The 26010-nt window shown below is 46.6% G+C and overlaps 1 protein-coding gene across 3 annotated transcripts in view; it reads left to right on the forward strand.

Annotated features, from left to right (window-relative positions):
* Nucleotides 1-26010, forward strand: part of LAMC3 (laminin subunit gamma 3) — a 68089-nt gene that overhangs the window by 37853 nt on the left and 4226 nt on the right. For all 3 annotated transcript variants that reach the window (XM_081896719.1, XM_081896720.1, XM_081896721.1), the window contains 15 exons: nucleotides 5085-5273; nucleotides 6168-6413; nucleotides 7989-8142; nucleotides 9296-9438; nucleotides 11322-11500; nucleotides 12769-12913; nucleotides 13961-14166; nucleotides 14714-14790; nucleotides 15035-15169; nucleotides 15830-15968; nucleotides 16582-16734; nucleotides 21527-21629; nucleotides 23338-23537; nucleotides 23919-24065; nucleotides 25215-25314. In XM_081896719.1, coding sequence (XP_081752845.1) covers nucleotides 5085-5273; nucleotides 6168-6413; nucleotides 7989-8142; nucleotides 9296-9438; nucleotides 11322-11500; nucleotides 12769-12913; nucleotides 13961-14166; nucleotides 14714-14790; nucleotides 15035-15169; nucleotides 15830-15968; nucleotides 16582-16734; nucleotides 21527-21629; nucleotides 23338-23537; nucleotides 23919-24065; nucleotides 25215-25314 — 2316 coding nt within the window. The remainder of the gene's footprint in view (nucleotides 1-5084; nucleotides 5274-6167; nucleotides 6414-7988; nucleotides 8143-9295; nucleotides 9439-11321; nucleotides 11501-12768; nucleotides 12914-13960; nucleotides 14167-14713; nucleotides 14791-15034; nucleotides 15170-15829; nucleotides 15969-16581; nucleotides 16735-21526; nucleotides 21630-23337; nucleotides 23538-23918; nucleotides 24066-25214; nucleotides 25315-26010) is intronic.

Consider the following 26010-nt stretch of genomic DNA (forward strand, 5'->3'; position numbering starts at 1 on the left):
AAATTTTAAGGATCCTTTTTATCTGCCCTTGGAAGGGCAACACAAGGACTCTGTGAAACTGCCAGAGCCCGAACAGAACCTTCCCACAGCTGAGTAAAACAAATGCAATTGCAACTTTGCTGTAGTGCAGAGCTTTCCAAACTGTGTGTCGCAATGCGTAAGTGTGTCCTGCCACCCGAACACTCGCCCCCCTTTTTCCTGAGGGGGTGGAAAGGGATTCATTTAACCTGCAGTTTGCTAGGAAAACTGAATTACTGTGATTCGAAATGATGTATGCCTAAAAGTGAGTCCCAGGCATGAAAACTTAGGAAAGCTCTGCTTCTGTGTATGTGTTTGTGTGTGCGTGTGCACGTGCTCTATTTATTTACTTCCCTAAACGGGGGTTATTTCAAAAAATAAACCTTGCTCTGTTTTTTAAGCCTCATTCCTCCCTTGTCCCCTTCCTTCTGTGTGTCTCCCTTATGTCTGTTGGGAAATGTTCTCCCACTTTAACTTTGATATCTAGGCTACTAATTGCCTGCACAGGTTTGATTGTAGAGAAAAGGAGCAAATTTTAAAATTATCTGTGCTATAAAATAACAGTTGTAACAATATGTTAAAGGTAAGTACAAGTTAATAAAATTTAGACCCCCTAGGTAATAGCCGTTCCCAGAATATCATCCCATTCGTTTGCTTCTACAGTTTCATCCTTATTTTAGACATTGTGTTACATCCGTATAATGCGATGTTTAGCTGGTGACACATCACGATGTTGAAATCGCCCAGCCTTCATTGCAATATTAAGAGGTTCCACTTGGGGCCGCCAAATATGCCAGAGGCTGCCATTTTAGGAAAGATTACAAAGTGCATCCATTTTGTGTGGCTGTTGGAAGAGGGCGGCGCTAAGGCTGGGATGCTTCCAAAGGCCTGGCACTGCCATACTGAAGCCAAAAGCCTAGAAAGGGCTTGCCCACACAAAGGTGAGAAGATGCATTCTTGAGAAGATCCACTTGGGGGCGCCAGATCCTAGCTTCCCACAGGCAGCAGCCATATTAGGAAAGATTACAAGGTGCATCCATTTTGTGTGGCTTTTGGGAGGGCGGTGCTAGGGGTGTTTCCAAAGACCTGGCACCACCATACTGAAGCTGGAAACCTATTAAGGGCTTGCCCACACAAAGGTGAGAAGATGCATTCTTGAGAAGATCCACTTGGGGGCGCCAGATCCTAGCCTCCCACAGGCAGCAGCCATATTAGGAAAGATTACAAGGTGCATCCATTTTGTGTGGCTTTTGGGAGGGCGGTGCTAGGGGTGTTTCCAAAGACCTGGCACCACCATACTGAAGCTGGAAACCTATTAAGGGCTTGCCCACACAAAGGTGAGAAGATGCATTCTTGAGAAGATCCACTTAGGGGCGCCAAATACTATCCTAGCTTCCCACAGGCCGCAGCCATTTTAGGAAAGATTACAAAGTGCATCCATTTTGTGTGGCTTTTGGGAGGGCGGTGCTAGAGCCCTGGCACCACCTTCCAAAAGCCTGAAGCCTGGTAAGTACTTGGCCAGGTTTGGGAAAGAGAGAAGGGCTCTGGGACCTTGCCAGAGCCTGGTTTTCCTGTGCAGGGTGCCATGCCAAGGTGGTACAAAATTGGAAAAATCCATATTTGAGACAATCCAATTGGAGGGGCAGCACATTTTGGCTTTGAAAGAAGTTAGTCATCCCCCTCCATGTTCCTGACGCTTGCTTTTCTAGTAGAAGAATAAACTAGGATTATTTATTGCTGATTTAAAATTAATATTAAAAAACCTTCCTTTGTTGTTGAAGCCTGTTTCCTCTCCTCTCCCCTTCTGTGTATGCTGGTGTGTCTTTTATTTTAGACCAAAGGTGATAATTTAAAAAAATATTGGTGTATCACGATGTTTAGCTGGTGACACATCACGATGCTGACATCGCCCAGCCCTCATTGCAACCCTTTTCTTTTCTGACCTACTGGATGCTCATTTCAGTCTGTCAGTATCTGTGCCTTTTCAAGTAGCAGAACCTCATATAGGATATAATACATTGCACGTAGGACCTGCTTTAGTTGTAGGGTATATTCATCCTGAGATACTTAAAAGTGTTTCCAGCCCATTACTATTCCTGTTCTGCTTTTTAGATAGTGCTATGCTATTTCAGTCCTCCTAAAATTGGAGGTGGTGCAAAATTAAGAAGATCCACTTGGAGGTGCCAAATATTGCCTTGCATAGGCTGCAATGATTATGTGGCTGTGGGGAGGGCAGTGCTGGGGCTCTGTAGGGACTCTGTGGGGACTTTCCCATCTTTGGGATGGAGGGAAGGACTCTAGGGTACTGCCAGAGTCTTGACAGTTTTCCTTCACAGGGCACTGAGTGAAGGCAGCACAAATTGGGAAGATCCATAATTGAGAATATCTATTTGGGAGCACCAAATATTGGCTTCAAAGGATTACCGAAGTCTGGTCTATTTTATCCATCTTGGGGAGGGCGGCACAAAAGCCTCTTGTTTAAGTCTCTTTCCTCCCCGCTCCCCTTCTGTGTTTGCTGGTGTGTCTGTGTCTCTCTCCTCTCTGTTAGGGAACATTATCTCACCTTACCTTTGATACACATGCTACTAGTATCTTCTACAACTTTTATTTTAAGTGAAAGGTGCTAATTTCAAAATTATCGGTAAAATAAAATCACAGTTGTAGCCCTTGCTGCAAGTCTTTTCCTTTCTGAACTATGTTTATGTGGGATACTCATTTTAGCCTGTCATTCTCAGAACCTCATATATCATATAACACATTGCATGTAGTGCCTGCTTTGGTTGTAGGTTATATTCCTCCATTATTTTTGTTCTCCTTTTTTACATAGTTTTACATTTCAGTCATAAAATCTGAGGTGCCACAAAATTGAGAAGATCCAATTGGGGGCGCCATATATTGGCCTTGTGCAGGCTGCAAGGATTACTGTAGGAGTGTGGCATGAGGGCTACTACATGCTTGCTCAGCGTTAGGAAGGAGACTGCCAGAGCCCTGGACTTTCCTTCCCACACCCAGAGTTCTGGGAAGATTAATCATTGAGAATATCTATTTGGGGGTGCCAACTATTGGCTTTCGAAAGATTACCAAAGTCTGTCCGGTTTATCCATCTTTGGGAGGGCAGCACAAGACTCTGGCATCCACAGCTAGTCCAATGGAAAAATAAACTGGGAGTATTTAGGTAAAGGTAAAGGTACCCCTGCCCGTACGGGCCAGTCTTGACAGACTCTGGGGTTGTGCGCCCATCTCACTCAAGAGGCCAGGGGCCAGCGCTGTCCGGAGACACTTCCGGGTCACGTGGCCAGCGTGACAACGCAGCTCTGGCGAGCCAGAGCCGCACACGGAAACGCCGTTTACCTTCCCGCTGGTAAGCGGTCCCTATTTATCTACTTGCACCCGGAGGTGCTTTCAAACTGCTAGGTTGGCAGGCGCTGGGACCGAGCAGCGGGAGCGCACCCCGCCGCAGGGATTCGAACTGCCGACCTTTCGATCGGCAAGTCCTAGGCGCTGACTTCTGAGCTAAAAATAATTGAAATAAAACTTGCCCTGTTTTTTAAGCCTCTTTCCTCCTCTATCCTCTTCTCTGTGTGTGTGTCTCTCTCCGGTCTATTAGGGAACATTCTGCCAACTTACTTTTGATATTTATGCCTCTCATTACTTCTACAGCTTTTATTTTAGAGAAAAGATGATTATCTAAAAAATCGCCTGTTCTGTAAAATAACAGTTGTAACAATATGTTAAAGATAAGTACGATTTTATAAGTTTTAGACACCAAAGTAGTAGTGGTTGCCAGCACATTATGCTGTTCGCCTGTACACAATTCCATCCTTATTTAAGACAACATATCACAATGTTGAAAACTATACATTACCCTGCCCTAGTCTGGACCTTGGAGCTCTCCACAGGCGACACAACCCTCACTGGCCCTGCTTCACACCCTCCTTGAGCTTTTTTGCCTGGTTGGAATGTATCATTTGCTTGCCTGGAGGGAGATGTGTGTGTGTTGTATGTCTCTGTGTGTAGAAACTAGCTTCCTAAAGTAAAAAAATTAAATGCACTGCTGTGTCCACCTTTGCCTCTGGCCCTGCCCATGTGGTTCCCAGTAGGTTGCCCAGAAGGAGTGTCTCCATCCCCTCCGTTCAGCCTATTTAGCCTAGACACTGTGGTCCACCTCCTAGGGTTTTCTGGCAGTTCCCTCACTGCCAGAAGTGAAGCTATGGGGAACCAGGCAGAGGGCCTTCTTGGTAGTGGCACCCACTCTGCGGAACGCCCTCTCTTCAGATGTCAAGGAGATGAGTAACTATGTAACCTTTAGAAGACATCTGTATAGGGAAGCTTTTTAAAGTTCAATGTTTTATATATACTGGAAGCCACCCAGAGTGGTGGGGGCACGCAGTCAGATGGGCGGGTACAAATAACAACAACAACAATTATTATTATTATTATTAGCCTCATGCTAGCCCAACTTCTATTTGAACGTTAAATGGTTTTGCTGATTTCCGTGTGCGTGCTTTATTTATTATTTTATATGTTTTATTGATAATTTTATTATGTCCACCAGTTAGATCGCTGAATCAAAAAGCTCTCTGTTTCTACCTTGTTTTTATAGTTTGTTTTAAGGACCTTCCCTTTTTGTACACCACTTTGGCGTGTTTAACATAAAGTGATTTATACATTTTGGAAATAAAACAAGAAGAATGTTTGGGACAGGCCCCGGACAGCTAACTGTTCATTCAATATTTCTAGGACTTCCAAAAATAAATAACTTCCATGTGAGACAACACACCGACCAATATTTTTCAATTTCAAATGAGGGCTGCGTCATTGAGCAGACTAAGGAGATTAGTTGGTTAAAATATAAATATAAAATGTAGATATATTTAATCCAGATATATGAACTGGACCCCTGGTCAATAAGAGCCTAGATGGACTACCTGCCCAGCCCAAAATGGCCGCTATGTTGTTCTTACAAAAAAACAAAACCATGATTCCATTTAAGGAAAGCAAGCAGTTGTTTTTCCTTTTCTCCTGTCTTAACTCCTGATGGCTTGTCCTGTTCCTTTTCCCACCAGGCGTCTGCCAATGTCTCCACAACACAGAGGGGCCTTCCTGTGAGCGTTGTGCTGCTGGTTTCCATGGCAACCCCTTCACTGGCCGCTTTGATGACTGCAAGCCTTGCCCTTGCCCTGGCCAGACGCCTTGCCTGGCTCTCCCACAGAGCGGAGAGGTGGTCTGTACCCACTGCCCACTGGGACAAAGAGGTGCGTATAACTATTGGGGCTGTGCTCATACGTTAAACCAGTGGTTGCCAATCTGCCAATCTGTGGGGGGGTTTTGCTGGTGACCATGAAGCCTCTGAACCCTGCTCCACAAACTGCTCCCTTGGTCCTGAGGTGGGTCCCTTATTTCCCCTTGAAAAGTAAATAGATGCTCTTTCCCACTTCCTCCTTTAGCTCTCTCTGCTTTTCAAGGCACCTCTGAGAATCTCAGTTCTCCTTGGGGTTTTTTAAAGTGCAAGTTGCTGGTCCTTATGGCTATGGAACTAAATCTGGAAATATATTTCTGCCTTTGCTCTCTCCCATTCGCCTCTGTCACTCTGTCGTTGTTCGAATGAACCTCTATGTTTATTTTAAACATTGACTCATGGAATCAGCAACAAACATTTTATACCTCTGTGTCATTTGCAATTAGTGACAGAAAATCAATTTCAGAAGGAAAAGGAACATACAATTTTGTCTTTATGGCTTATAGGGAAGTTTGGATTCATGTCAATGATGACAAACACCAGAGCAGAGTGAAATAATTCTCCCGCCTGAGTTAATAATGGCAGATGGGCTGCTGCTGTAATGCTTCCTAGGAGAACAATATGTGATATTTTTCAGACAGTTGAAGATGGCTTGAAAGAGGAATTAGTAACCATAGTGAATGCAGTCATCTCACAGAACAGGATGAACAAGTTATATTCCTATTGTTCCAAAAACCTACCAACTCTACTCAGCCAGAAAGCACCTGTGTTACATGTGTACGCTTTGGAAAGTGATACCTTTTGCAAACTGCTTTCAACTCTCTTAGGAACTGCAATACCATCTGCAGTCTCTTTTGGCGGGACTTGTTGACAAAACCTGGTTCTCCCTACCTCTGCTGTTCTTCTCTAGGGAGACTCTGTGAGCTGTGCGATGATGGCTTTTTCGGGGACCCCCTGGGAAGGAATGGTCCAGTCCGACCTTGCAGCCCCTGTGAATGCAACAGCAACGTGGACCCCAATGCCGTGGGCAACTGTGATCCTGTCTCAGGCCAGTGTCTCCGCTGCTTATACAACACAGCAGGAGGACACTGTGAGAGGTGTCAGAAAGGCTTCTATGGAGATCCACTAGCCACCAACCATGCTGGGAAGTGTACACGTGAGTACTGTACAGGCCTTCCACTCATCCTGAGAGCTACTTGGAAACCTTTTGGTCCAGCAGCATGCAAAAGTTAAAAAAAAGTATTCCAGGGGTTCCAGCCTCTTACCCAAAGTCCATTTTTCCTTTTGGAATGAGGCACAGTGGAGACTGTAGTATCTTTATGATATTTACACATATATACAGTACAACCTGAGCCTGGAGGGGTTCACAGCATCAACACCCCCAAAGGGTCTTGTTTCTCCTACAGTTGCAGCCTTGGATTCAAACAGAAATCAAACATTGCTCTCAAATGTTGCTCTGTCTCTCTCTCCAGCTTGCTGCTTTACTTCTAGGTCACATCACTGCAAATGTTCAACTCCCAACTTTGATCTTGATTTAGGTCATTAACATAGATAAAGAAAGGAGTCTATATTTCTTGGAAAGTATCTCTTTTCATTATGCCTCTATCACCCTCCTGTGTCTGGTGAGATGCTTTGACATTGACGTAGGTCAGATATTATTTTCCCATTCCCTGTGTCCTGCCCACTTCCACATGGGCTTATTGGCGCGACACCTTCCGTGACTCTCCCATAACATGGAAGCCGCAAAATATGGAATATGAGAATTCTTTTAGGCTGCATCCAGTCTTCCTGGATTTCCTGTGCTAAATGGAAATTGTAGCAAGAGCAGTGGGCCCTGTTGCTAACTTTGGTGCCAGCTTTGCTGCCTTCTGGAGCTAATCCTGTTTAAACCAACTGATGTTTCTGGACACTTCAAAGGCAACTAAAACGGAAAAATAATCATAAAATTATGGTTTCCACAAAATCATAAATTACAACACAGGTGGGAAACCTCAGTCAGCACTATCTTAATCTTTTTTTATGGAGTGTTTTTGCCTGGCCTGGATAGAGAGGGATGTAAATGTGTGTAGAAACAACCCTATTGTAAAAAGGTAAAGTTTACATTCATTGCCCCACCTTTTTTTGCTTCTGGCCCTGACCACTTCTAGCAGCTCTAGAACAATTGCATATAAGGACATATCCTGTTTTGGGGGCCAACATGCCCATCCAGGCGGATTTTTACATTTTAATGGAAATGTCCAGGTTTGGGGTTTATTTTATTTTATTTTTTTGTTTTGGGGTGGGGTGGGGGGGCATGCACATGCTTGGGAGGGCACTGTGCCCCAGAAGCGCCACAGTGGAGCGAGGCCATCACAGCAAAGAGCAAAGATCAGGTAGGAGCTGGGGTCCTGCCTCCGCTTGGCCTGGCAGTGGCTCAGCCTCGGACTGCTCTGCATGCCGTGGCCCACCGGATGGAGTATCCATTTGTATGTGGCCCTTGGAATGTTGAATGCAATAGAATGTGGCCCTGAGGCCAAAAGAAGCTCCCCACCCAGGTTTAAAACAATAAAAACTATTTATTTTTTTGGGGGGGGGAACAAGCCAACAGAATGGAAAATTTAGATTTTAAATGCACACAGCAAATATGGGTTGCTTGTTGAATGGGGGGCCTGGGTTGTGCCAAGACCAGTAGGCTTAGCCCACTATGTATTTAAGTGTAAGAATGTATTTTCCCTCCCCTCATCCTTCCTAGCCTGCAAGTGTAACCCTGGAGGCTCTACCAATGGAGCAGCGACTTGTGATGATGTCACCGGTCAGTGCATCTGCCTCCCCCATGTGACTGGGCGGGACTGCAGCCAATGCCAAGCAGGTTATTATGACCTCCAGCCAGGAAAGGGTTGCAAAAGGTAATCAGGTGGAGTGGGTGGGAAGGAAGGGTGGGGGAGAAAATGATTTTTTAGAGAAAAATCAGGCAGGGAATATGTAATATAGGAGGAACCTGCCTTATACTGAGTCAAACCATTGGGTCCATCTAGCGCAATATTGTCTACACTGACTGGCAGCAGCTCTCCAGTATTGCAAGCAGGTTTCTCTCCTTGCCCTACCTGGAGAAGCCAGAGGCTGAACCTGTGACCTTCTGCATGCAAAGCAGATGCTCTTCCTCTGAGCTACAGCCTCTTCCCGTAGCCTATTCTGTGGTTAAACATATTCTGATTACTATTGTACTGCTGATTGGAGTTCAATATTGTGGCAAATATACCCTAGTTATGGAGCTGAACAACCTCGTCATACATACTTGCTAAGATTTCTTGTTATGGCAGTGAACTTTGACTTTTATTGATAATTATAGTATTTGTTTTACTTTCCTTAAAGGTTTTTCCCATTTGGGGGTTGTTGTTTTTTCAAAATTAATGTACTAATTGATTGTAAATGAAACCTCACAGCTGTTTACAAAACAAAACAAAACATTAAAACATTAAAATTATCAATAAAACACTGAGGTTCTATTTACAGTCAGGTGGTGTATAAATTTAATTAATTAGGGCAGGCAGTCCCATAGTTTTTCCACCACATAGGATGTCTGGTATCTTTTCTGAGCCAACTTAACGAATCTTAAGAGTGTGTGGTTGAGAAGGACATGGAAGCAAATCTTAGTGCAGAACAATGGTTCTCAAAGTTTTCCTCTGGGTCATATTTTCAGAAGAAACATTTGCTTGTGCCACTTCTATTTTTATTGATAAGAAATACATTGGGGGGAAAAAAACAACTCTTAGCATTGTTGGATTTTGAAAAGCTATCTATCCATATTCTGCAAATAAATACAAGTAATATTGTGATGGCATAATCTACCCTACTACCCTGAGATGTTTGTTATTTTCCTTTGATTGTCCTTGAATCTTCCCGCCATACTTGCCATCCTCTCTTGCCACACCATTGTGGCAAACCACACTCTTTGAGAACCACTGGCACAGAGACAGGATTATATGAGCAGGCCATTGAGTAACCTGGATCTAACCGGTTTCTTCTTCTCTCTATCTCTCCCTCTCTCCCTCTCCTCAGTTGCCAGTGTCACCCAGTAGGTTCTCAACACAGCCACTGCCACCCGCTCACAGGGCAATGCTCTTGTCAACCTGGCGTGGAAGGTGTGTCATGTGATCAGTGCCAAGCTGGTTTCTTTGGCTTCTCATTCCAAGGATGCCGAGGTAACTCCAGTGCCTGATTGAGCGTCTTCACAGTTTGCTATAATGTCTTGTCATGGATGCAGGGCTCTCTTTCTCTTTGGGCTTCCTCCCTGCACTCCTCTGGAATGCAACTGATTAAGAGGATCTGTCATAAAAGGATGAGGTGGAGACTGATAAATTAGTCACAATGTGGAACATCCTGCAGAAGAGCCTGAATCAGGCTAAAGGCTAGTCCAGCATCTCATTCTCACATTACCTCAATGCAAAACGGCAAGCAGGACTCAACAGCACTCTCCCTGTTGGTGATATCATATCCTGCAGGGGTGCCAATTTGAATAAAATATGGGGGGCAGGTCCTAGCAACAGAGGTACCTAGAACTGGTGAGATGGTTTATTCCCTACTCCACTTTTTATCCCTCAAACAGTTCTGTGAGGTTGATTGTTTTCAAAAACAGCAGCTGGTCCAAGGCTATTCTGAACCCAACTCTCTCCAAGCCCAAGTTTCTAGGCATCTGGTAGTCTCTCCCCCCTCCCCCCCAACCCAAATCAACAAGTGCTTGCTGCAAAATTATGCAATTGCCCACTTGGGCATATTTTTAGGACATCTTATTTCTGTGACAGTAGGCTTTAATTTAAATTGCTTTTAAATATTGTGATTTAATTGTTGTAATTAGCCCTTGGTCCTTGGGGTAAAGGGTAGAAAGAAGAAGAGGAGGAGGAGGAGGAGGAGGAGGAGGAGGAGGAGAGCTTCACCCTGCCCACTTATGGGGAGGGTAAATGGTGAAATGATAAATATGGGGAGATATGGGGAGGGTAAATGGTGATATAAGAAAGTATCTTATGTTGATGGTTTTTGCTCTCTTGCCATCCAGCAATCCTTTTACAAGTTCATTTACAGGGCTTGTTGGGAAACAAAGTCTAAAAGTAGAATATAAAGAAAGGCAGCAATGCCCATCAACTTTGGGTCCCTCCAGCCCCCTCAAACATTTTAAGGGGGGGCAAAGGAACCTGAGTTCCCAGCAGCAGGTATTCAAAGGCTTGCTGCTTCTGATGGCGGAGGCAGAATATACCGTATTTTTCGCTCTATAAGATGCACCAGACCACAAGACGCACCCAGTTTTTGGAGGAGGAAAACAATAAAAAAAAATATTCTGAATCTCAGAAGCCAGAACAGCAAGAGGGATCGCTGCGCAGTGAAAGCAGCGCTCCCTCTTGCTGTAATAGCTTCTGGGATAGCTGCGCAGCCAGCATTCGCTCCATAAGACGCATACACATTTCCCCTTACTTTTTAGGAGGGAAAAAGTGAGTCTTATAGAGCAAAAAGTATGGTAATCATCATGGCAGGTAGCCACTGATAGCCTTATCATCTATGAATTTGTCTAATCAGCTTTTAAAGCCATCTGAGTTGGTGCCCATCATTGCCTCTTATGGGAGCGAATGAAATATGCATTTTTACCCCATAAATTACAGTGATATTGAACATCCTGCAGGAATAAGTGGCCATGAGAAATATTAGGAATCATCTGAGCTGGAGATACTTCAATGTCCTAAAAACAAATCTCACTATTTCTCTTCCCTTTGACCACCTCTGGAAGCCTTCCCGAAAGCTGGAAAGGTGGGGTGTTGTTTGAATCAAAAGGGATGTATGTAGGAAACTATCTTATTCTAAGTTAGACCACTGGTCTGTCTAGCTCAGTACTGCCTCCACTGACCGGCAGTGGCTCTTAGGGATTTTAGACTCAGGGGTCTCTCCCATTCCTACCTGGAGATGCCAGGGATTGAACCTGAGGCCTTCTGCATGCAAGGCAGGTGCTCTATCACCACTATCCTTTCCCCTTCTACTCCTCCTTCCCATGCATGCTGTCCCAAATTAAGAGTCACACATATTGTTTTCTTACTTCCAGCCTGCAACTGCTCCCAGCTCGGTTCTGTCTCCCTCCAGTGCCATGATAACAGCACATGTGTGTGCAAGCAAGGCTTTGTGGGGTACAAGTGTGACCAGTGCAAAGTGAACCACTTCTATGACCCTGGGAGCAATCAGTGCCTGGAGTGCCCTATTTGCTACAGTCTCGTGAAGGAAGAGGTAAAACCCACCGCTTGCTTGCTTTCGTCAGTCCGCCAATCAGCTAATCAGACGTTTTAGCCAGATTTGCTAAATGTATAGTCAGCCAATTAACCTCATTAAAAACAAAAATACCGGTACTTCCTTACTATATTTCTAGATTACTGTCCATCCTTTAAGATCCCTGGTATCAAAACAACAACAACAACAATCATAAACCAGTTAATGCAACCAAACATGTAAATCAACAATTATGATAGCTGTATTTCTGTGGGCAAACCGAGCATTTCATTTTGAGCTGGTCTCACCAGCCACTCAACTCAGAGCGCCCACCAAAGCCTGGCTGAACAGCTAAGTCTTAAGGCAAAGGAAGGTGCCATATAAACCTCCAAGTGGAGGGAGTTCCAGAAGTGGGGTGCCGCTAGTGAGAAGGTTCTATCCCATGTCACTATACAGTAGACCCAACACTCTTTAGCATATCTTAGGGCCTGTTCAGGTTGGCATAAGGAAAGATGCTTCTTGAGTTATTTGGGTCCCAGGTTTTTTAAGTACTTCATAAGTTAGCATGATTGGACCCAGGAGCATATATGCAACCAGTACAGCTCCTTTAAAATTGGTGTTGTATGAGTGTGATTGGCCACACCACTCAGCGCTCCAACAGTTACAGCATCTGGACTGTCTTCAAGGGTAACCAGACCCATGTAGAATGCATAGTGGCAATCAAATTAGGAAGTTACTACATCATGAATTACTGTGGCTAGGCAGTAATACTTAAATTTAGATAGTTTAGTCAAATTTATGGCTAGTCAAACAATGTTTTTGTTGATTTAGTTCCATCTATATACAAATATGAAGCAGAATCTGGTTATGTGTGATGCTAATTGGCCCCCATGATATTGCCAAGAACCAGGAACAGTTTAAAAATTTAATTGATAAATTTCTGGATTGAATACATTTATTAATTTCTAAGACTTTGTTGTTCAGTGGTAGTTTCAAGTTTTACATTTTTGTATTTCCGTTTTTATCTTTCGTCATTTCTGAGCTGAAGACATTTTAGACAAGCATTTACCCGGGAAAGTTGCCTAAACTTAATCAAATAAACTATTTTCTACCCTTTGCGCTGTATGATTGTCTTTTACTATCATGTCTGCATATTGTTCCAGCCTCATTTCCTCTGCAAGCAGCAAGCTGTGGAACCCAAGCTCAGGGTTGCACCGTGAGGCTGTCTTTTTATATTATGTATGTCTTCCCTGGAAAGCCATCCCATATTGCTCTCTTTCTCCCTGCAGGCAGACAATTTGAAGGCCAAGTTGACAAAGATGGAGTCATGGTTGGAGAAACCAAATTGTGGCGTGATGAGGGCACGTTATTATTCTGCCATGTTGCAGGACGCACCACGGGGTGACACTCTCCACAGCCGTTACCTGTTGAAAGGTAAAGAGATTGGGTGGGTGGGAAAGGGGTCTTCCTTTTCCGTTGGAGCACAGGAAATATCTAGAAGGCACTTTCAGACCCACCAACAGAGAATCCTCCCAATTTTCATCAAACTAGCAACTCAAGAGTGTCCTAGGATTTGCCTCGAAGAAGGTCAAGTATATGGATGAATGGATCATTCTGTGTCTTCTCCATGTGCATTTCACGTGTGTCCATCGGGTTCCACACCTTGCTCAAAAATGGGAGAGAAAAGGTGATTGGCAGGCCTACAGTCTAAAAGGCACAACAAAAAGGAAAAGGAATTGAGATTGAGGAAGACAACAAATAACACTGATTATTATTTTTTGTTAAAAACAGTGCTTTTCTTCTAGAAAAAGGGTTCTGGTACTCACCATGAAGTTGTTACAGTAAGTGCCACACTTTTAACCAGTGCTTTTCTTCTAGAAAAAAAAGGTGCCGTTACTGTGTACCCTTGAGAGCCCCCTGAAAGAAGCACTGGTTATAAAGTTCCCAGAAGTGTTCCTTCTGCCAGAAAGGAAGCAAACAAGTTCTAAGGAATGTAAGAAGCTACCTTAAGCCATTGGGCTGCCAAGCTCATGGTTGTCTACACTGGACAGCAGCAGCTGTCTCAGGTTTCAGGCAGCCCTACCTGGAGAAGCTGAGGATTGAACCTGGGGCCTTCTGCATGCAAGGCAGATGCTCACCCACTGAGCTACAGTCCTCCCCCAGCCCTTACAATACACTGTAGCTGGTCATTCTTTCGCCAATGGATACTTCCAGGTTAGTCTCCCCCTAGCCATGATGTTCTTCCTGCAAGGCAGAGGGTGCAGCTTCCTTTGGTTCTCTGGTCAATTGCAGAAGCTAAAATGTTGTACCCTCCTGCCCTGCACTCTATGCACAATACGCTATGTACCTCTCCACTACAAAGGAGTTGATCAGAGAACACACCCCAAACATATCCCATAATTCTCCATATCCAGCTTTTCTCTGGCACAGCCCCAAGCATGTGAAGTAGCCATTGCAAATAACTATTTTTGTCCCCTGCAGGTGCCAAAGTGGCTTTCCTAGAAGAGCTTGCTGAGCTGGAGAGCCTAGTGCATGATGCAGAGAGCCGGCTGAGGAACACCAGTGAGATTATGGGCTGTGACAACCAGAGTGGCACCAAGGGCTGCCTCCTCCTCACTGACATCCTGCCCATCCTGCAGTCCACACAACAACAGATCCAGATGGCCACTGACACACTGGATGCCATGGTACCACACCAAGAGTGGAGCTGGCATGGCACAGAATTCAAAAGCATCCATGGGCAAAGGCACAGCCCTCCAAGTGCCAGAGATCAGCTGATCACTGTTTGCATTAGGGAGAACAGGGCACTGCCCCCCCCAACCTCAGTCTGCCCTTTTCCATCCCTGCCCCTCCTGTCTTCTTACTTACAACCAGACCAGAGGGAGGCCATGCCTGTCAGCTCTCTCCTCCTTAGTCTCAGTGTTGCTCTTAGAGAAAATAGCAGGATGATAGGGACAAATACAGCTACGTCTTTACCTGCTGCACTCTTGGCATCATATCAGAAGGTGAGTGTAGAGCAGGTGAGTGTAGCTTGGCCAGAATGGCCTGGCAGGCCAAATGGGGAATCTGGCAGGCTTAATCAGGCCCCTGAGCCAGAGGTCCCCCATTGATGTTCTAGCCCCACATCTTGTGTTTATGGGAAGCTTGCAAGGAGTATATTATTTTCAGAAGTGTATTGCCAGAGAAGAGAGTTTTCTCCAGAAAACAAGAGGATTTCCCCTCCTTCCCTTAAAGGAGTTTCCTGCTGAGATGTCGGCCCAGCCCACCAACTGGACCCACCAGGCACAGGAGTCTAGAGTGCTGGCCCAGAGGTATGTTTCACATATTCACAGTTGAATATATAAGGTTCCAACTTAGAATAGACGAATGTGTTCACTGATTTCAGTGGGGTGGGTATGATGAAGGCTGCGTACACACCATATGTTTAAAGCACATTCCTCTGCCCCCCAAAATCCTGAGTACTGTAGTTCACCCAATTAATAAACTAGTAGCTATTGGACTGGTGAGATTGCCAGCAATGCCAAAGTCACTCTGTTTTCTCTCTTCTCTCCACAGCCATATGAAGGCTGCGGCCTTGGTGGAAGACACTGCCCAAAAGGCCATGCTCCTGTCCAACAAGACCTACCACCTTCTGCAGAGTATCATAGAGGACAATGCAAAACTGGAGTTTAGGGGACAGATGGAAGAGAGGTGAGCTCTTGGGGATGTAGTCCAGCATCCATTTCTCACAGTGGCCAAGTGGGTGCCCAAATGGGAAGCCTGTAAGCATCTGCAGTTACCATATTGTTGACCCTGAGTTACACTGTTCTCAGTTCTAGAAGGCAGGAGATACAGATATACAGTATTAGAAACATCTTAATTATTAGCCAATCAGTTCTATCCGCAGCCATTTTTCCCTGCAAGCATGCAGACAAGAGTTCTCTGCCCCTCGACAAACCTTAACCTCAGAGAGGAACGGATATGTTTAGACTGAAGGCAATGAGGATGCTTTCAGTCCAGCTCATCTGCTCCACAAATGTTATGGCCACCTTCATAATCATATGATTAACATCATATTAGGGACCATCATAATTTGCTTCAAGTTTTGATCTAGGCAAAATGAGGTGCAAAAAGAAAAGAAAAGCCCAGCTCCTTAATTGTTTTGCTAGTATTTTTCTCTTTGATGTCAGCTTTAAATTTTGATTTCAGTGACTCTGAAATAATGACTGGGAGTTTTGAGTCAGCAAAGATGTCCCTTGGTCCTTCTCAGGAACTTCCATTCCCAAACCATGTGATTGTGTATCCTGCATCAATTTTCTATTTCTTTTGTTGCCCCATTGGCTCACAGTTTCCTTTGGCATCTTCTCACAGCTACCAGAGAATCCAAAAGGCACAGGAGGAGCTTGGCTTCCGGATGGAAGAGGCTACAGCCAAAGCTGAGGAGACTTTTGCTTCAGTCCATCAGGGCAACATGGCAAAGAACCTCACGCAGATCAGTGTCATAGAGTTGGTGAGCAGTGGGGAATAAATGTGCACTAAATACACCCCCTGCCCCTTTCACGGGACCATGCCACATAAAAAAGGGGGGGAGGTATGCCATGGGTTGTAGCCAATGGCAGCCCTACACAAAGTAGACCCATTGAATCCAATGGACATGGCTTATTCCTATTAGTTTCAATAGATTTACTCTGAATAGGAGGTAGCTGAAGGCAACCCAGTGACTTTGGGGTGTGGGGATGAACTTTAAGAATCTGGGGAATGGCTCTTACCTTTAAAAATGATGTGGCAAAGGTTTTTCTCTCCCCCCATCCCTCGTTCTTGTGAGGAGTCAGTCTGGCTGTTATTGGCTGACACAGTTTCCAATTTAATTATAGTTTACCCTGGAAACTTTACTAATACCCAGGTAGAAAACTGTTGTTCACTGATTGCTTTTTATAATCTCCCATTGCTGTTTTACTAAGGGTATCATACCATTTTTACTAATTTGCTTTTATTCTATGGTTTTTCGTTTCATTTTTGTATTACCAGTTTGAAAGCCACTGAGTGGTGGCAATGCTGTAATGACAACAACAAACCATCTTGCTTAATAGAAATTAAACTTCTTCCGGCATTTCCTCCTACAGCACCCCTTGGTTCAGCAGGCTGAAAATCTTACACATTGTGCCAATGAACTGGAGCACCTGGCAGAACAGAATAAACACCTGGTGGCCAGTGGATCTCTTATTGTAGAGGCCAAACTGGAGGGTGTGGCTCAGAGGATGAAGGAGTTGGAACAGGTGAGTTACTCTCTGCTTGGGGCTGCATCTCATTTCTAACCAGGACAATTTTCACTGGCAGGAATGACACAATTCCCTCTCTTCTTTTGGCTGAGTGCTGTTGTCTGCATTGACCAAATGGCAACATTTGTCCACAAGAGGGTGCTGCTATACAATCCTGAAAAGTACAGTGGTGCCCCGCAAGACGAATGCCTCGCAAGACGAAAAACCCGCAAGACGAAAGGGTTTTTCGGGTTTTGCGACGCTTCGCTAGACGATTTTCCCTATGGGCTTGCATCGCAAGACGAAAGCCCATAGGGAAATCTCGGGGACCTTTTTTTAAATGCTGGCGGTGGGGAGCAAAGCCTTTCCCCCCCCTCCGGACTTCAGAAGAGGTCCAGGAAGGCCGGCGGGGGCGAAAGGCTTTGCTCCCCACCGCCAGCATTTTAAAAGCGGTCCGGGATAGCAGGGAAGCGCTTCCCGCTATCCCGGACGGCTTTTGAAGGCAGGCAGGGGGGGCAAAGACTTTTGCCCCCCCGCCCGCCTTGGGAAGAGGTCCTGGACCTCTTCCCAAGGCGGGCGGGGGGCAAAAGTCTTTGCCCCCCCTGCCTGCCTAACCGGGGGCTTTTAAATCCTCCCCCCGCCGGACGGCTTTTGAATCCTCCCCCCGCCGCCCGGCATCGGGGCATCGTCCCGATGCCGGGCGACGGGGCGAGAAAGCCTCCCCCCGCCGCCTGGCATCGGAACCATGTCCCGATGCCGGGCGACGGGGCGAGAAAGCCTCCCCCCGCCGCCTGGCATCGGAACCATGTCCCGATGCCGGGCGACGGGGCGAGAAAGCCTCCCCCCGCCGCCTGGCATCGGAACCATGTCCCGAAGCCGGGCGGCGGGGCGGGAAAGCCTCCCCCCGCCGCCCGGCTTCGGGACATCGTCCCGATGCCGGGCGACGGGGCGAGAAAGCCTCCCCCCGCCGCCCGGCATCGGAACCACGTCCCGAAGCCAGGCGGCGGGGCGGGAAAGCCTCCCCCCGCCGCCCGGCTTCGGGGCATCGTCCCGATGCCGGGCGGCCGGGCAGGAACGCCTCCCCCCGCCGCCCGGCTTCGGGACATCGTCCCGATGCCGGGCGACGGGGCGAGAAAGCCTCCCCCTGCCGCCTGGCATCGGAACCATGTCCCGATGCCGGGCGACGGGGCGAGAAAGCCTCCCCCCGCCGCCTGGCATCGGAACCACGTCCCGAAGCCGGGCGGTGGGGCGGAAAAGCCTCCCCCCGCCGCCCGGCTTCGGGGCATCGTCCCGATGCCGGGCGGCCGGGCAGGAACGCCTCCCCCCGCTGCCCGGCTTCGGGACATCGTCCCGATGCCGGGCGACGGGGCGAGAAAGCCTCCCCCCGCCGCCCGGCATCGGAACGATGTCCCGAAGCCCGGCGGCGGGGCGGGAAAGCCTGGGCGCGCTTGCAACTCTCCGCAAGGAGCGCGCTGCTTGCGGAGAGGTCCGCGCCTGTCCTGGACCTTTTCTGAAGGCAGGGGGGGGCAAAAGTCTTTGTCCCCCCTGCCTGCCTTCCCAGGGGCTTTTAAATCGCCCCGGACAGCGGAGAAGTCCTCCGCTGTCCCGGGCGATTTTAAAATGCCGCCCGCCAGAAGAGGTCGGGGGAAGGCGGTTTCCATAGGAACGCATTAATTGATTTTCAATGCATTCCTATGGAAAACCGTGCATCGCAAGACGAAAAACTCGCAAGACGAAGAGACTTGCGGAACGAATTAATTTCGTCTTGCGAGGCACCACTGTACAAAATCCCTCTCAGTGTTCTGGCTGAGCACTGCTGTTTACATTGGGGAAATGGCAACGTGTGTCCACAAGAGGGTGCCATTCACTCTCGAGATTACAAAAACAAATTTTATAACAAAGCATCAAAATAAATTGAGAGATTAAAATGCAATCAAACTGGCTTTAAAAGAGGATTAGACAAATTCATGGAGGATGAAGGCTTTCAATATCAACTAGCCATGATGAAAATACTCTGCCTCCATGGCTGGAGGCAATACCGCTTTTGAATACCAGTTACTGGAAATCACAGGAGTGGAGAGGGCTCTTGTAGTCAGGTGCTGCTTGTGGGTGGGTCTCCCACAGGCATCCGGTTTGCCACTGTGAGACCCAGATGCTGGGCTAGATGGGCCACTGGCCTGATCCAGCAGGGCTCTTCTTGCATGCTTATGTTAGCATAACTACAGTATATCTTAAAATTATATGTACTACCAGGGCTGCTGCACCAAACAGCTCTGCAAGCCTTTGGGAGGCAGAGATGCAAGAGGGCATCAAAGGAGGGATGGAAGGAAAGAGGGACAGAAGCCAGGGCTGCCCACAACACCCCTGGCCATCATTCAAGGCACCTCAGGGTGCCACGGCACACTAGCTGAAAACCACTAAGCTAATGAATGAATAATAATGGTGCACAGAAAAGCTTTTAGTTTATATACTACCTCCCCCCCCCCAAGGAGCTCAAGGTGATGTACATGGTTCTCCCCTCACAGCAACCCAATGAGGTAAGGTAAGGTAAAGGTAAATGGACCCCTGACCATTAGGTCCAGTCGTGGCTGACTCTGGGGTTGCGGCGCTCATCTTGCTTTATTGGCCGAGGGAGCCGGTGTATAGGTCATGTGGCCAGCATGACTAAGCCACTTTTGGCGAACCAGAGCAGCGCACAGAAACGCCGTTTACCTTCCCGCTGGAGCGTTACCTATTTATCTACTTGCACTTTGATGTGCTTTTGAACTGCTAAGTTGGCAGGAGCCGGGACCGAGCAATGGGAGCTCACCCAGTCGCAGGGATTCAAACCGCCGACCTTCTGATCAGCAAGTCCTAGGCTCTGTTGTTTAACCCACAGCACCACCCGCATCCTGTGAGGCAAGGTACGTAATGGTAAAGGACCCATGGATGTTAAGTCCAGTCAAAGGCAACTATGGGGTGCAGCACTCATCTTCCTTTTCAGGGCAAGGGAGCCGGCATTTGTCCACAGAAAGCTTTCTAGGTCATGTGGCCAGCATGACTAAACTACTACCGGTGCATGGAGAACCGTGACGAGTGCCAGAGCACCTGGAAACGCCATTTACTTTCCCACCGCAGCGGTACCTATTTATCTACTTGCACTACTTCAAACTGCTAGGTTGACATAAAGTTAGGCTGAGAGGCAGTTACTGGCCCAAGATAATATTCATGGCTGTGTGGGAATTCAAACCCTGGTTTCCCTAGTCCCAGACCAGTGCTCTAACCATTACACCTCCCTGTCTCTCAACAGAATAAAAACAACCAAATAACAGCAGGAAAAAATAAGACAGTAATGATGTTAGTAATGGGCGTATTGCTCTGAGCTGCTATTCTTAGGCAAGTAGAAAGCAAAGGAGGTCATCTGCCATGAAGAGCCCCAAAAGTGACATTGGCAAACCTAACCCATTTAATGATATTGAGCCAATGGGTAAAGCCAATCACACTGAATCCTGAAAATGACCCTCTGTTTCCCTTTCTCCCAGCTTGACTGAGATTGCTTTAGGATCAGTGCCAAAATACTGACCTCATAAGATTCTCCAGGACCCTCAGAACATAGCTAAAACAAACCTTGAGGAATATTTATACAAATGAATGAGTTGGAGGAGGAGTTGTTTTCTGGTTGCATACATGGCTTCAACACTAATGCATTTTGCAGACTGGTGGCACTGTGGTCTAAACCACTGAGCCTCTTGGGCTTGCCGATCAAAAGGTCAGCGGTTCGAATTCCCGTGACAGGGTGAGCTCCCGTTGCTCGGTCCCAGCTCCTGCCAACCTAGCAATTTGAAAGGACGTCAAAGTGCAAATAGATAAATAGGTACCGCTCCAGCAGGAAGGTAAACGGTGTTTCCATGCACTGCTCTGTTTTCGCCAGAAGCAGCTTAGTCATGCTGGCCACATGACCCGGAAAAACTGTCTGCAGAAGCGGACAAACGCCGGCTCCCTCGGCCTGTAAAGCAAGATGAGCGCCACAACGCCAGAGTCGGCCTCAACTGAACTTAACTTTCAGGGGTCCCTTTGCCTTTACCTATGCCTACAGGAACACGTGTGAAGACCTCCTTCAATTGAAGCTTCCACAGTGAATGGGAGAGCTCTCAGTGCACATGATCCAAATCACCTGCATTTGGAAAAATAATAATTGCTGGATCACTGTGAATGCATTTTGGGACTACTATTACGATTAATTGTAGCCCAATCTTTTCTTTAACAACCACTCTCTTAAGAGAATTTCTTCAAGAGCAGACTTTCAGATGTTTTCTATCTCCCCTTTCTTGCTTTGATAACAAGATTGGGTAGTTCTTTTCTTGGGTACAAGGCATGTTTCTGGCAAACTTATGGATTTTCTTTTTAAAAAATAATGGTGCATTTAAACAAAATCTAGGTTGCCTCCAACACTGTGCCTGGAGATGGTTGGTTTTTTAGTGTGACAGCACCTACATTTTGGAACTCCCTGCTGATTGACAGAAGGCGGGTACCTTCGCTGTACGGTACTTACTTTGGTACTTGCTTAAAACATTTTTGTTTAATCAAGGCTGTCCAGGTCAAGCCAACTTGTGTTTTAATCTTTTAATCCATACTGTTGTTTTTAATTATCTTGTGAATGTTTTTAATACCTATTTTTAAGTGTGTTTTATTAATAGCTTTAAAGTTTTATTTTTTGTGTGTGGCTCATTAGAGGTTTTATTATAATTAAACAGTATATAAACCTTGTGAAATAAACAAATAGGCAAAACAGGTGTGGGTAGAAAACCCTGATCATTTTTGTTTTTTGTAGCTATGGCAAAGGACAAATGATGCCCACACACAGGCATCCTCATCGCTCTCAAAGGGGGAGGCTGTGCTCTCCGAAACGAAGACCTTGTTGGCTACCTTGGATGGTAAGAAAAGAGTGCCTGATCAATTACTTCCATGATGAGTACGCTACCTCGACTTGTATCTAGATCAGCCTTGGCCAACCTAGAACCCTCCATATGTTTTTGGACTGCAACTCCCATCGCCTCTGTAATGACAGCTCTATCATAGAATCATAGAGTTGGAAGGGACCTTGAGGGTCATTTAGTCCAACCCCCTGCAATGCAGGAATCTCAGCTAAAGCATCCATGGCAGATGGCCATCCAACCTCCACTTAAAAACCTCCAGGGAAGGAAAGTCCAACACCTCTCATGGGAATCTGTTCCATTATTGAACAAGTTCTTCCAGATGTTTAGTCGGAATCTCCTTTCTTGTAAATTGAAGCCATTGGTTCAAGTCCTACCCTCCAGAGCAGGAGAAAACAAGCTGTTGCTGTAGAAGACAATAATCAGACATCCTGACAACATGACCAGTCCAACAAAGTTGATGTTGAAGAACATTAAACTGTCTGTGTAGCAGTTACACAAATTCATGCTTACTGTTTCGTAAAGGTAGATCTTAATTCTTGTCACCCACAGAAAGGGATTGACCCTTCTATCGCCCACCTGGGAGCTTCCCTTTCTTCTCCCAGCCTCCCACCCCGGGAGAACTTCCCCTTCCCTGCCTCTCACACAGGGTCCTTCACCAACTAGCCATCACCTTCATTTGCATACAGTGCCCTCATTGACTCATAAAAAAGAAGTAGCAAAAACAAAGAAAGAAAAGGAAACAGGAAGATAAAAATAATACAAGAGTGAGAAAAGAAAGGGAGAGAGACAGAGAAAGCACTTACTATTCTCAGTCTATCAGTATAGATGGATAGATAGATAGATAGATAGATAGATAGATAGATAGATAGATAGATAGATAGATAGATTCAAAGTACAGTGGTACCTCGGGTTACATACGCTTCAGGTTACATACGCTTCAGGTTACAGACTCCGCTAACCCAGAAATAGTACCTTGGGTTAAGAACTTTGCTTCAGGATGAGAACAGAAATCGGGCTCCGGCGGTGCGGCGGCAGCAGGAGGCCCCATTAGCTAAAGTGGTGCTTCAGGTTAAGAACAGTTTCAGGTTAAGGACAGATCTCCAGAACGAATTAAGTACTTAACCCAAGGTACCACTGTATTCAGTCCAGAATGATATCCATCTACTCCTCTTTCTACTAGGTAATATTTTCCCAGTCATCAGACCCAGATGCCTCAAGTTAATTCCTGTTCCCTTCCACACAGAAAGTTTAAAAGGGGTTCTCCTGTTGTTGTTGTTGTTGTTGTTGTTGTTGCTGCTGCTGCTGCTGTTGTTGTTAATAAGTGCCAACAATAGTCTTCCTCCAGTCCAGCATAACAACTTTACCTCCAAAAACTTTAACAACCCTTCCTCCATGTTGAGAAACAATAAATCCTTCACCTTTATTCACACAGTAGTCTCTCCGCTATGGTCATATATTAAAACAGTAATCCATAGTTATTTGCTTATTGTATATTCATTAATTCAAGCACAGTTCAATATATTCCGTTCCCATTTCCCATTGGCTGCGATTTCCATCCTAAGTTTAGCACACACACAAAAAAAGATCCTTCCATTTTAGCTTCTTCAAACCATAGTCTCCCAGGTCTGATGCTCTAACCATTACACCACACTTGAGCTCAATATCATAATCAGGATAACCAAGCTCTTTACTCCTTCACCATCAGGGATGAAGAGGTTAGGTGCACGTCACAAGCGCCAGTCTGCCACAAACAGGAAAATGACAGTTGTGCGGGATCGGGCAATAGCAGAGGCCCAGAAGAAGACCAGACAAGCTCAGAAGATTCTGGGAGATTCCTTTTCAGTCTCTGCTGAGGCCCAGAAAACTGCCAACAATGCAGAGTTAGTCGCGAAGGAAGGCGCTAAGGTATGAACAGCCCACACCTGTGAAGTTTAAGGCCTACTGTTAAGTTCAGCCCACTTCTCCTGAGGGGTGAGGTCCTCTAGAGGGGCACAGGGCTTGCCTGGGTTTGGTTTCCTTTGGAAGGAGTTCCCTGGGGGTTTCTCAGGGCCCCATATTATTTGTGTTCATTTACAAACACACATGTTGAGCATAGAGGCTGCAGCAGCCCACAGCACCCAGTAGGCTTCAGTGTTGAATGGGGATTTGAACCCTCAGGTCCTAGCGTGATGCTCTTAACCATGACACCACCCTAGCTTGACCCTGCCTGCTATTTCTTTTAGATTTCCCACCCCCACCCTCTAATGACCCATACTCCTCACCTGTTTTTGTCATCCTCTTCAACAGAAGGCCCAGGACACACTCAGAGACGCAAAGTGGGAGAAAAGGCGTGTGGATAAACTTAAGGCACATGTTGCTTTGACTGTGGCAGAAGCCTCCAGGCAGAAGCGTGAGTCTGAAGAACGTGGCAACGACCTCGCTGGACTTGGACAAGTCAGTGATGCTTTGGATTCATTAACTGGAGGGGGTGCACTGCTAGGGTTGTTGAAGGACCATAGCTCAGGGGCAGAGGATCTCCTTTGCATGCAGAATCCCCAGCATGTCCAGGCAGGGCTGAGAATGTCCCCTGCCTGAAAGCCTGGAGAGCCACTGCCAGTCAAGTGTCGGCAATACTGAACTAGATGGACCCCAGTAGTCTGACTGAGCATAGGGCAGCTTCCTGAGTTTCCTGTGGTATCCCTTTTTAAAGAACATGACCCCACTTTCCATAAATCTTTGGTTTACTCTGAATATTGTTTGTTTGCACCAGGGATGGGGAACCTTTTCCCGCCCAAGGGCTGCCTTCCTTCATATGCAGCCTTTCAGGGTCCGAATGCTGATAGTGGATGTGGTGGGTTGGAGAAAGCAAGAGGCATCATTCCAGTTCAAGGACATGTGAAATCATTAGAGAAAGGTGTAGAGTAGGGCCCGTGAGAGGTGTGGCCTGGGCACAGTCCCAATGGCCAGATAGGGAAGCCTGCAGGATCCACTTTTGCCCCCTGGCTCTGAGGTTCCCAATTTTACAACATGTGCTCCATGTCTTACGTTGTTATATCTCTAGAGCCATGGACTAATCGCCTATTTCAGGGTGGGGGCACCTTTTGCAACCCAACGGCTGCATTCCTTTGTGGGGAACATTCGGGGGTAGGGGCCTACATGGCAGTGGTGGATGTGACCAGAGGCAAAACTGGGCAGAGCCATTTATGTGACCTGTGCCTTTGTCAGGAGATTACATACTAGCCATCCAAAAACATACTAGCCATCCAAAAACCAGAGGTTTGGACACACACACACCATACATCTTTCCATCCAGGCAAGCAAGAGGCATGATCACAGTTTAAGGATGCATTCCAGGGAGGCAAAAGCACTCGGAGAGGTTACAGAGAATGCCTGGAGATGGGTTTGTGGCAAGGAGAGCAGGGCAGGGCCTCAGGAGAGCCCCAAGAGCTGGATAGGGACAGGCCTAGAGGGTTGCTTTTTCCTCTGGGCCCGAGATTCTCCAGCCCTGACCAGGACACTGTCGTATGTGTCAAGGGGTTAAAGTATACCTTTGTGGTTCCTGCCAATCCTACAATTCTAATGCACAGACAATCTCATTGGAAGGTTGCAGCGGAGATGAACGATCTTGAGAAGAGCCTCCGAAATGCCCAGGGCTCCTTGGAGATGGACATTGCGGCGCTGAACAGCCTGCTCACCAGTCTCGGTGAGTAACCAACACCACATGGCTGTTTTCATTTCCATTGAGTGTGTTGTGATAATAGTTGGTTGCAAGCAATTCAAGGAAGCGCAATGAACCTCATAAGTCCAGAGAACAAGGCCGGCCCCGTTGTTAGGCAGAATGAAATGAATGCATCAAGCGGCTGATGGGGATGGCATAGAGCAGCAGTGAATGGCAGAGCTGTGTGTGGCCTGTGGCCTGCCCTGGCTTTGTCCATCTGCAGGTGCAGTTTGGATTCAAACTGCTTCTGCAAAGGTGCTCACCGTCTATGTTGAGCTTTATAACGTCAGGTGATTGACAGGTCGGCAGCCCCACCCACCTGCCATAGTTGGTTTACAGGGTGTGTGTAGGAGAATGAAAGATCTGGCATGCCCGTCAGATCCAATTCCTTGCTCCTGCAGTAGCATCCTGGGCACACCTGTGATGCAGCTGAAAGCTCAGCACTTTGTGTGCCAACCACAAGAGGGCAGCCTTTCCTGTAAAACTGGTCACCTTTTCATAACGGTTTCTAAGAACTACAGTGAACTTTAATCCTAATGTTGCAATCAATAGCCTTTGGGGATTAATGAGTGTTTGCCAAATGCTGTGCCTTGAACAAAAGCCTGGCAGGTAGAAATTAAGCAGGCAGACCTCTCCCCTGCCACCAGGTCCATGACGGGCAAAGCTTTCTGCTCACAAGGC

This window comes from Podarcis melisellensis (genome assembly GCF_964234715.1).
Source record: "Podarcis melisellensis genome assembly, chromosome: Z".
NCBI classification, from domain to species: domain Eukaryota; kingdom Metazoa; phylum Chordata; class Lepidosauria; order Squamata; family Lacertidae; genus Podarcis; species Podarcis melisellensis.